A 12,653-nucleotide genomic window follows, 5' to 3' on the forward strand; every position below is an offset into this window, starting at 1 on the left:
AGCAGTCCAGACTGATGATGATTAACTCGTGGTAATCCGGCTTTGAGGGGGCGTGAAACGAGTGTGTGTGTGTGTGTGTGTGTGTGTGTGTTTCGAAGAGTGGGCTAACAAGGTCAGCTGTGTGTCAGCTGGATTTCAGTGGTTATGAATGATACTGATTACTAGATCTACCATGACTAGTGGTGAACTCAAAAGTCACTTACGCTTGTGTTCCCCCACATTTCACATCTCCGGTGGGTGGGGGTGGGGGTGGGGGTGGGTATCCACTCTCAGCCTCATCCTCAGTTGGCAGTGTGCAGACTGTTGAGTTTGTTGGTATTTCTGTCCATATAGGTGCTGTACAAAGAGGAGTTTGAGAAGAGCAAAGGGAAGGGCTTCAGTGTTGTGACCGACACGCCAGAGATGCAGAGACTCAAGAAAACACAGGACCAGATCAGCAACGTAAGTCTTTCTCTCTCACACACACACACACACACACACACACACACACACACACACACACAGACATCCTTTTATCTATATGAGATCAGTGGCCTTTTAGTGGGCAACTAGATTGTTCAAAAGTGGGAGAGGAGATGATGAGTTGGGACAACGTTGACATTTAGATATGTATATACCGGTAGTCATGGAGGGGGAGTGAAGGAGGATGGGGAAAAGTGATCTATCCCTTTTTTCACTGGGAGTCATGTAGGTTCATATGAGAAAGAGGCTAGACATGTCTCATCCTCCATGCTGTGTCGGTTGTTCGTTTTTTTGTCTCTCTCACACTCTCTCTCACACACACACACACACACACACACACACACACACACATTAATGGTTGTCTCTTTTTTACACAAACAGTGCATACAGTACCTACAAAACAATGCATCCATACAAATGCATGTACATGAGGAGACCAGTTTGAATTTGTGCAGCTCTGTTCACTTCATATCAATGTGTTTCATAATTTCTGACTTTGGGTTGAGGTGAAAGTGGAGCCAGCAGCTATGTTTGTATTTCTTAAACTTGTGTTTGTTCCCATATTGCAGTGCGTCAGATAATGTGGTTGGTAAGCAGTGAGCCTAGCCTGAGCATGGTGTGAGTTAGCATGTTTCCCCTCACTTGGTTGGTAGCGTTCAGTACTAACAGACTCAGAAATCTTGACAAAGCAAGAAAAAAGCATCTGTGTGTGTGTGTGTGTGAAGAGAGAGAAGCATTAAACGGGACTGCTTAGAGTTGCATTTTTAAACCTTATTGCTTGATTCAAAAAGAGCAATAATTCACTAAACCAACACAACTTTAGGGGGGGGAAATGTGTGTGTAAGGCAACCCTTGTGTGGATCTAACAAAAATACTGAAATCTAACAAAACACTGATTATCAAACCGTATAACCTGCTGCAAGCTAATTTCTAGAGGCAAAAAAGAGGTTTGTGCTAAATTCTTCTCGGAAAATGAGTTTGGAGTTCTTTACTGAAAAGCGCTCAGTATGCAAGATATGCAGAGTTCACATATGGGACCATGTTTGTACATGCCCATATTCATTCCAGTTGTTCTCTTAGATAACCTAATCTGACTATGTGTGTGCTTTTCTGACTGTTTTTTTTTTTTAGGTCTTGCTGCAATTTGTTTCTCACGATTCTTTCCTTTTGTGTTTTTTTTTGGCCTTTTTCTTTCTTTTTCACTCACATCTTTAAACGTTTTAGTTTATTGGCCGGGATGGACTTAATATGTCTCCTGTGTGATTTGTCCCTAGGAACGGTTTTCCTTTTCGGATGTGTTAAGAAACACACACAAACACACACACACACACACACACACACACACAAACCTCTCCTATGGAAGAGATTTTCCCCCGCTCTAGGATTATAACTCAAAGGGATGTACCTGCATCACTTTCTGATCTCTGGGATTGCGCCACCCAGGGCCTCTCTGTGGACAGGGGCATGGTTTCCTAGCTAATGAAGACGTCCTGGAGTTCCGTTTTGCTGTGTCATTCCCTTTAAGTTTTTAGATAGTATCTAGTTTTACTGTCAGATGGCCTGCCCACATGGTGTCACGGTCAGACGGTCTTGGGTGTGTAGCGAAACAAGCCGGAAACCCTGCTGCAATCCCGCCTCTGACTGTTCTCCATGTCCGTCACAATGGTGTATGCTCACTTCCACAAATGTGAATCAGTTTAATGATAGTCCCCAAAAAAACAGGCTGCTGACATTCAGCATCTAGTGATTCACCCTTTACTTGCAATCATCTTGTCAGAGTGGCACGCACATTTTTGAATAACGTCACACATCAGCCGAGCTTTCTTATTGGCTTCTCTTGGTGTCTAGCGTCAGGCCTCCTCCATTCAAAGCGTTCCACCCTTTGCTATGTTTAAATAAAATGTGGGCCGATTCTGGCTCGCAAGCCCCGTCAGTTTTAGACAACGCCCCTGTAAGAGTGACACAGTGGTGTCATCTGCTGGATATAAGAGGTACTGCAAGAAACACTTACCCAGTCTCCTGATCTTACAAGGACTGGGTTGAATTCAAAATCAACAAAACGTTCCGTAGTGTACGAGTGGTGAAACAATGGTGGGTTGAAAGCTCCGTTGTTTGCGCAAGGGTGCTAAGAGTCGCTTTCTTATAAAAAAATGATTCCAAGCCAGATCTATGGGGAAAAAAAGAAAATCTATGCAAATATAACTTTCCTTTTCTTTTCACTTCTCAGTCCCATCTTTCATCTGGAAATGACTAGTTAGATTTGCTGTGCACACTGCCTTTTTGATATGGCGTGTTCTGTACTGTATATACATCAATGTTAATCAGATAGCACTTTTGATACACCAAAGCTATATAATATTCACCGCCTTGCAAAGTGGGTTGGTCTCTCTGATAATGTTTTAAACTGGATTCAAACCTACATTACTGGCAGAGACCTTTATCCTCCTGAGACCCGGGGAAAAAAAAGTTTTAATTTTGAGATTTTTTTTTGATGATTTAAGTATTTTGGTCTAAAGAAACATGCTGCAGCAAAAAAAAATCCAAAAATGTTTTTAGTTGCTGAGTTATCAGATGTCCTCTGCAGAGGACATCGGGACTATCCGAATGTCCTAACCCTATGGGAATTATGAATGTGTAGTAATAGTATTGCATTAAAGTCAATGGATTGTTAGGGTATGTGAGATATTACAGGCAAATAGGTGGCCAAGAAAGGCTTTGCTCCCCCTCAAGTGTTTTTAACATAGCTTTCAGAGATGGCTACTACAATAAGTAGTGTTATATAGCATTAAGTGTTGCCATAATGGCTGAATAAGCATTCAGACAGCCATAATAATGAGCCTGGCTTATCAGTGTTGCAGCCAGTCTGTATACATGGCACACTGTAGAGCTAGGTTTTAGGTTTGGAGGGGTTACTACACTCTCCCTTTAATGAACATGTGTTGAAGAAGTGCAATGGCTTGCTGTGAGGGCATCAGAGAGTATACACCATGATAGGGACTCTCATTATTTGACCTCTGACCCCTGTGCCAAAGACCCAAGAGATGAATGAAACGTTACTGTTCAGGGCATCCTAGGATGGCAGAGGTACACTAAAGGGATGCTTGATGGATAATGTAAATGTGAAAGCACTTTTAGGAGTGGCAAATAATCATTTACAGGTAAATGGAGTAATCAGTTGCCCAAAATACACCTTTTTACAAATTGGGCAATGTACATTGAGGCAAATTCACCTACGATGTACTTATTTCTTAATAAACCTTAAAGCTCTAGCTTACACACTGCTTCTGGGGCTGTATTGTACCTTAAGGGATCCCCTTTTATCCTGTATCTCCTTTATATTTATTAGAAATAAGTAGAAAAGACCTTGTTGTCTCACTCAACCCTCTGCCTTCTAAAACTTAGAAATTGGTTAAAAAGCAGGGGGTACTAAGTCCCGATGTCCACTACAGAGGACATTGAACAAAAGTTATGTTTTGAAGGTGTTAGAATTGCTGGATCTTTCTGAAATCTCTCTGAATTCAAGTTGAGACTGTCATTTTTATGACACAAATTGACTGTGTGCAATAAAACACATAATAATGACAAAAAATGGTCAATTAACTCTGTTGCTGCCATGAAATGAAAAAAACTCAATAGCCGCCATTTTGAAAATAAAATTTGTGAAATCTGTTAACCCAACCCACATAATTGTGGTATCACCAGAAAGCCCAGGATGTCCTCTTGAGAGTACAAAAGGATTGAAATAGTTGGCATGAATGGTATTTCCTTCATAAGACTTAGACTGATGTCCCCTACAGAGGACAAAAATGAATGGCCGGGTCTCAGGAGGATATGTCAGTCTAGGATCATGTGTCTGTAAAACGTGATTTGCCCTTTGTTGTGGCCCAAGGGACCTGTCTGGGTCCTCTGCTTTTCTCCCTATATATGCTTCCATTAGGAAACATTATCAGTCAGCATAATGTAAACTTCCACAGCTATACAGACGATACCCAATTATATATTTCTGTGGAGCCAACAAACCCAGATGGCGTTTGCTCTCTTATCGCATGCTTAGCCTCCATTAATCAGTGGACGAGTGACAATTTTTTTAAAGCTAAATGACAAACACTTTTGGTTGGACCCAACGCACCCTTGCACACCTCCTGTACGTTTGGCTTCACCATCACAAGGCCATTAGGTTGGTTGAGAGTGACATTGGTTTGGTTTGGCTTGGTTAACCGTCAACTTGTTCTGACCAGCACCTTAACTCTCCTCACGTTTAACTCCTTCCCCAAGTATTAAATACCCCCCTCTAATCGCCACAAGGCCAGTCCTAATTTGCAACAAGCCAAGTGCATCTTTTCTCACGCCATGTAACTGTTGCATAATTATCTGGGTCTTAATTGTATAAATTAATTGTTTCTGATGTTAATTGGTTCTGTGTGTGTGTGTGTCTCTTTGTTTCCACTCCAGATCAAGTATCATGAAGACTTTGAGAAGAGCCGAATGGGTGGAGAGGGACCGCCCCAACAACCTCCACCTCAGCAAAATACTACCTCAGGTAGACACCCACACAAACACACACACACACACACACACACACACACACTTCCACTCATTCTAAATATAGAGCATAAATCATCTTCAAGTAATTTGACCATGCCAATTTGCTAATTTCCAGTTGTCTAATTGAGTGTCATGGCTGTGTGTGTGTGCTGTTGCTAACGGTCTGTCCCCCCTGGTCCTTGTGTGCTGTGTAGCGTACCAGCCTCCCGCCGCCCCTCAGAACTTCCACTACGAGCCTGAGCCCGAGCCAGCGCCAGCGCCAGTGCGTCAGGCTGCTGCTGCTCCTCCTCCCAGCGCCGGGGTAATCTCTCACACGCACACACACACACACACACACACACATATATATTATATACACACACACACACACACACACACTATACTGAATACACAAGAACACTAGGCCTTTTTATTATAGAAATCACGCAGAGAAGAGAAGAGACGCCATTGGGCCACATTACTTGACTAAAAAAGAGGCGACAGATGCTGCCCTTGGTACGTGTGCCAGGAGGCATGATGATCAAATAGGGAAATCTGACATGACATGCAGCATATGATGTCTTTCGAGGTGCAAACAACACTGGAGGAGCATCGCTACGGAGCAGTTGGATTGCTTTAGCGCTGGATTTTAGGATATCCATCATCCGGTTGCAACCCGAACTCCATTCAAGTGGTCTAGCTTTGGTTTGTGGAAACATTGTACGTAACATTACAGATTGACTGAAGAGGTTTGGTTGATTTGAATGACTTATCAGTCACCTTTGTGACTACTGTCAATGGCAGAACAATACCCCCCCCCCCCCATTCCACCTGTATAAAAAAAGACAGGTGTACAGCGATACAGGTGCAATAATTGCAGAAAGAAAGTAGTGTGAAAAGGCCTACTGTCTCTACTGAACACACACTTGCCCTCTCTCAAACTCACTCTCACCTTACTGAGCTCAGGCATACTCCCATCACACACACTAAACATGAACACACACACACACACACACACACACACACACACACACACACACCTCCCTGATGGTCTGACACACATACACACACACACCTACCTCCCTGATGGTCTGACACACACACACACACACACACACACACACACACACACACCTCCCTGATGGTCTGCAATAAAATGTTCAACTCCACTGATCTTTTCCTCTGGTGGAAGGCAAAGAAACAAAACACGGGATCAAACTTTCGCATTGAGAAGAATCAAGTATTCAGAAAGGACATTTAGTCATATGTAAGACATTTCTTGTGCAAAATTATTGCGCACAAAATAAACACGTGCCTGGGTTTTCTGTGCAGTATGTATGGGAAGTCCACTAAAACAATCACACTCTTAATCCATAGCTGTTAATAACTGTGTAGGTGGCCCCAGCTGTGGCACAACTGGCTGGGGCACCTGCACCACGCACCCGGGTTCGATTCTCGCCCCGTGGTCCTTTCCGGATCCCACCTCCGCTCTCACTCCCGTTCACTTCCTGTCACTCTTCACTGTCTCTATCAATAAAAAGGCATTAAACGCCCCCCCCCCCAAAAAAAATATACAAAAAATGAATAAATAACGGTGTGGGTGTTTTTTGCCTTTGCAGAAGCGGTACCGGGCCGTGTACGACTACGCGGCAGCCGACACTGACGAGGTGTCCTTCGTGGACGGCGACGTGATCATGGACGTGCAGCAGATCGACGAGGGCTGGATGTACGGCCGGGTGGAGCGCACCGGCCAGGTCGGCATGCTGCCCGCCAACTACGTGGAGGCCATCTGAGGGCGACGGGGATGGAGAGACAGAGAGAGAGAAAGAGAGAGAGAGAGGAGAAAGGGGGATAGAGGGGGGGAAAAACAGACTGGAGGGAAGGGAGAGGAAGGGAGGGCTCGTGAGTGTGTGTGTCTGATCTGACCACGCCACAGCCCAGTGCCATCTCATGTTAAAAGCGCTTTTTATTTTATTTTTTATTTTTTTTGTTTTCTCTCTTCATCTCGTATACAAACATAAGTTGTGTGTTTGTCGAAAAACGTAAACAGGCTCATCTCTGTACAGCAGAACTCTCATGGAAATCTGCATATAATCACTAAACTGTACCCTTAGCACCGCCCCACATCCCTTCTACCTGTGTGTCTGTGATGTCTGTCTACAGTCATGGTGTGTCGGCCCCCCCTTTCCCGTCTGTCTGTCTGTCTATTTCTTTTGTCTTTCTTTCAGTCTTGTCGGTCTGTCTCTCTCTGCCTGACTGCATCTGTCTCGACCCAGAGAGGGTGCTATCACAAGTGGCACTTAAAGTCTTAATGACACACCTACACCTGTATGGATACATATGTGTACATTAACACACACATATACACTCAGTACATATCTTAACTGATGCACACAGACCTGTAGGCTTCAGTCAGTAAATCAGGGGTCATCTGAAACAGCACTTCCTAAACAAACAGGACCCCACCCCAATCATTTTTGCTCCAGTTGTCATGACAACAAGCGCAAGCATATACTCCTTTAATTTTTCTTGTTTTTTGTTTTTTTTCCCTTCTTCAACTCATAATCAGCTGTATATTTTGTCAGTCAGGCATAGTGTAAAATCTCAATGGTAGTCAGTCAATGAAGCTTGAATTTTAGACTTGTGATCATTCCCTTTTGTCTTAATAGACAAATCTCAGAGGTTTGTCCACGGGCATCGGATATGAGCGTGGGAGAATCTCACGGAATCTCACGGCCAGTCAGGACTAGATTTTTGGGCTTTGGAACATGGTGGGGACACAGCAGAGGACTCAGCGCTTTAAGTATAATGTCTGATGCCTGTATATATGCCATAGTTATGTTTTTACATCAACATCTCCAGTGCCAGCATGACCTCTTGGATTATGGGTATTGTAGTCAAACTGGAATCTTATGTTAATGAACTCCCACTCCCGCCCTAATAGTGTCACAGTGGGTGTGATGTGAGGAGCACAGTGAGCATTCTGCGGTGACAACACTGTCCGTCAGGGAGTTGCACTCTGAACTGAACTGTCACGGTTTCTTCAGCATGTTTGGTGAGCATGTAGTCTCTGTGATGACAAGGTAGGGAACTACAACAAATAAAAATGCATTTACAAAAAAAGAGAGAAAATAAACAAATAAGATAAAGCACATTGATGTGTGTCACATCTGCACTCTTGTCATTCACACACTGATCAAAATATATATGGGGGCATTTGCTGCAAATGCACAGATAAAAATTTGTTTTGGTTCCTTGTCCTGTCATCACTGAAAGTACTGCCCGTGTTTCAGTCAACAACATGCCTGTCGATATAAGAATGGCTTGCTGTTGGGGCTGCAGACTCATCTCATAACCTCATATGGCATTGGGGACTGGGTTGGTGTGGAGTGGTGTCTTTTGCCAGCCTTGGATGAGGTGGGGCTGACAAAGACTGGCCCGGACAAAACCAGGCGAAGCACAATGTTAAGTCATTCCTTTGAACTCTCATTCTTTTTTTTGTTTTGTTTGTTTGTTTGTCTCATTTCTCTTCTGGGACATTGTGTGTTCTGTAAAACTATCAGTGATCAAATGCTCTTCTTTATGACATCACTTATTGTTGTGACTTTTATTTTGTCATGCTGTTTCCATTCCTCGTCTCCATTGCTGTTGTAAGAGACAGTTTAAATGCCAATATGAATATCATTGAAATAAAAAAGAAAAAAAACGTTTATTTGTATACCAAGAGAGGCCTGTGTCTCTGAAACAAGCTCGAGCCAAAATGGTTTCTGCTGGTCTCCGTTCTAGAGCAGGCCTACCATGCACATGTGAGAAAAAAAAAAGAAAACAACAGCCCAGTGGATGATTTGACCACTTGAGGGAGACACTCAAAGTCCTCCTCACATCTCTTTCCCCTCTGATTTTTTTCAGTGTGGCATTTAGATATTGTCAAAGACACACAAAAAAAGAAATATATCAGGCATCGGTGTTATTGCGATGTGAGACCGTGGAGAGAAAAAAATGGCAAGTGTGTTTGTGCATGCACATTGTGTGTGTGTATGTGTGAGTCTGTCTGTCTGTCCGTCTGAGAATGCATGTGTGTTTGTGTGTGTGTGTGTATGTAATTACAAGACCTGTGTATTATAGTGATAGAGGGGTGATTACTAATTGTCCACTGTTGGTTCATGGTTTGAGTTTGTGGGGGGACATCTCTAGACTCAGAGGGAGGGGAAAGCAGTTAGAAAATAATTGCTAATATAAATCCATACCACAAGCATTCACATAAGCCTATGTATTTCGTGCTGTAATTGCAGCAAGCTATATGGAGGGGTTAGCACAATGCAAGATACCCAGTCTTCTCTTGTCATTATTGTAGTGTTACCTATCACTGTGTGTAATGGCCACTCTGAGTGTCCAGAGCTACTACTGCAACATTTTAATATGAAATAGCCTAGTGTATGCCACTTCTCTGATGCCTCAATGAATCCAACATTGGCACCTTTGTGCACATGTGCAGATGGACATGGGGGGGGTCTTGTATCCCCACACAGTCTTGAAGTCATAGGCCTACACACAGTATGGCTTAGACTTGAGTGATGTCTGGTTTATGTGGGAGAGTAGGCCTATGTAATCTTAATACCTATTTTTTTACACCCCAGCGCCATAGTGAAATGTCAGTTTAAATTGAAAGAAAAAAACTTTAAATGATCACAACACAACCAGCTGGTCCTGTCCTAGTCCCCTAACCCAAATATCATATTGTATCAGCCTTACCTATTTCCCTCCCATAGCAAACATACCTGTTTGGACACAAACATTCATTGTAGGCCTACACATGACTTCTGTTTGGAATTTGACACTGTTGCGTTATTTTTTGTGTAGCCTAGTGAAGACAGCACAGTATTTGTGCAGCATCGGCCAGGTGTTCCGCTATGAGGACGTCCGCTCATTCTCGCGCTGTTCAGTTATGCACGTGGAATTGTACCGATTCTGCTGTCAATAAAAAAAGATATTTTTTAATCGGATGTTCTTCTTTGTCTCTCTGTTCCAATATGTCAGACGAATGGATGATTTTGAGGCAATGTCAAACAAGGATGGCACAACTCCTTGCACGCACCATAGCGGCACGCACCCATGCCATTTCATTTGTAATGTTCTAGAACCCACGGAGCGCATCTGCTGGGGAGGGGTCTCCCGCAGCTGCGAAATTTATTCCGCTCCGGTGATTCCCGATCTAGTCCGACTGTCGCCGGTGTTTGTCCCGGGCCTGTCCTACCACATATCTTTGTCATACAAACGCGGGTTATCTTCCCGGTCCGACCGACAAACACCATGTTGGACATCTTGGTTCTGATGTTCTTCGCCATCATCGCGCTTGTTTTCCTGTCGTATATCATCTACATGCTATGATGTAGGCTAGCCTAAGACGTGACGGGTTGCCACATATCGCGAATGAGCCAGATCCCTGGTGTTCGTCTGTACAAAGGTGAGATAAATGTCTTAAAAGTGCTACAGGCCAAACCGCGCTTTGGACAATTTTGACAATTTGTTTGGTGACGAATCGTGAAATGATGTGTGTTTTGTGGTGATGTCATCTGATCTACGAATGTTCTTTACATTTTGTCATTTGATGTGTGCATTTATGGATGAAAAAAAATCGGAAAGCATGGTAGCCTAATAAAAACTACACACTTCCTGCAGGCTCGATATATTCGTCTACATCGATGAATTCACTGGCATCCTCTGAGCCGTGGAGATACCCAAGAGGGACCATAATACGTGTGGCACACAGTTCGTCAATTGTCGATGCAGATCCACTGTGACATGCAGTCTGAAATACGCTGTTTAATTTTAGGAGGCAATACTAGGGATAGCGTATTGTGGATTGGACATGGGCATCTGGGCGCTGTCACAACAACAGGACATAATTGAACATCTGGACGAACAATGGAAAGATGAGAAGATGTTAATGGGAAAACATTTCCTCTCATAGTGGACATATTAATGGTCGGCGCTCAGATGGCCCGGTTCATCTGATGCTGACTGTTTCCTGTGCACGTTTGTCCACCTGCTCTTCAACCCCTCACTCTGAACTCTAATTCACACTGTACAGCAAGAAGGGTTTGGAAAATGTTACTATCCCCCCCCCCCCCTCCCCCTCCCCCTCCCCCTCCCCGATATACTTGTGCATAGTGTTTCCTTGTGATTTTGTCGGCAAAGCACATTATGAATATATTTCTTTGTTCAATAAACGCGTATGAAGATAAATAACCTCCCCATGCTCGTCTGACCTAATGAGGATACTTTCCAGTACTGATAAAAAATAGAAAAAAATAAATAAATAAATAGTCCTGCATCGCTGTAGGCCTAAGTCAAATTACCTAATATTATTAATATAATAGCCTTCAATCATATTTTTTCAACGTTTAGGAGAGGCTTAGAACAAGTGTGCCATCCTGACAGAGGGAGACATGCAAGGGATACCTGCTTCATAATAGACAATTTTAGCTATAGGCTGTCTGGTGAGCTTTCCATTTGCGTAAAGGCTGGAGCTGTGCCAGTGGTGCCATGACCGCGCTTGAATTCATAACTGAAGTAGCATCGCGCATGTGTTGAAATTAGTGCATGTGAGTGTGTGCTTTTGACACATAACTCTTTATGTGACACGTAGCATCAGAGTGAAACATGCATGTATTTAGCGACACCATGTGGATGATATCGGAATTAACGTATAGTGAAGATTCCAACAGCAACATTTCAGTTTATCAAAACTGAATTCACAGGCCCATCCGCTGTCTTCTTTATCCATAGGCTATCTAAAGCCGAACTGAATTAAACAGATAATAATAATTATTATTATTATTTAAAAAAAAAAAAAAACCCCACAAAAGTCGAGACCTAGGCTAATCCACGGTCGCTTAACAGCCTTCACTGAAATTGTCAAACGGATTTCATAAAATGTTCAGTAGGCTAATAAGCTTCTATTTCATGTTGGGTCCGTGCATCACAGACTGTAGGCCTATGGTGGTCATAAATCAGGAATTTTCAGTCACACGCACGCTCACGTGGGTGTGTGTTGCGTGTGTGTGCGTGTGTGTGTGTGTGTGTGTGTGTGTGTGTGTGTGTGTGTGTGTGTGTGTGTGTGTGTGTGTGTGTGTGTGTGTGTGTGTGTGTGTGTGAGTGAGTGACTCAAACGAAGTCAGTCTCGGTTCTCCACTGGACTCTCCCATACTCACAATCATAAGACCTGTCACATGACCCACAGCTGAGTGGAAGTTGTAAAATTCTCACATTTCCCAAAACCTTAAACCACTGGAACAATGCATCAATTAGCCTACATAAATAAATATAGGCCTATCGATCTAGCTCTATACATGGTTGTCGTAGGCATTATAAATAAATAACGAAGGCTATATATCAATTATGTGGTTTGCCCATGTGGGCATTTTTGTAGGCTATATGCCTATTAGGCTACCGACCATCTGAACTGTCAGCATCTAGCCAAGACCACATCTATTGGACTTTACTCTGTAGCCTACTTAGCATGTTTGCAGAGTTACATGCATGGGACACATGCAACACATTAATTAACGATAATTAAATTGATAGACATGAAATCGGACTCAGTTTGTTGTCAACCTGTAATTCCTGATGCATATGCTGGGGCAATTCACACATCCCTGTGACAG

At 43.2% G+C, this 12,653-nt stretch overlaps 1 protein-coding gene across 1 annotated transcript in view; it reads left to right on the forward strand.

The window, feature by feature from the left end:
- Positions 1-8,704, forward strand: part of lasp1 (LIM and SH3 protein 1) — a 16,402-nt gene extending 7,698 nt beyond the window's left edge. Inside the window, exons 4-7 of the mRNA XM_062531664.1 lie at positions 334-441; positions 4,915-5,002; positions 5,202-5,308; positions 6,606-8,704. Coding sequence (XP_062387648.1) covers positions 334-441; positions 4,915-5,002; positions 5,202-5,308; positions 6,606-6,779 — 477 coding nt within the window. The 3' untranslated portion in view covers positions 6,780-8,704. The remainder of the gene's footprint in view (positions 1-333; positions 442-4,914; positions 5,003-5,201; positions 5,309-6,605) is intronic.
- Positions 8,705-12,653: the final 3,949 nt, after the last annotated feature.

Source organism: Sardina pilchardus, chromosome 3 (assembly GCF_963854185.1).
Source record: "Sardina pilchardus chromosome 3, fSarPil1.1, whole genome shotgun sequence".
Lineage (NCBI taxonomy): Eukaryota > Metazoa > Chordata > Actinopteri > Clupeiformes > Clupeidae > Sardina > Sardina pilchardus.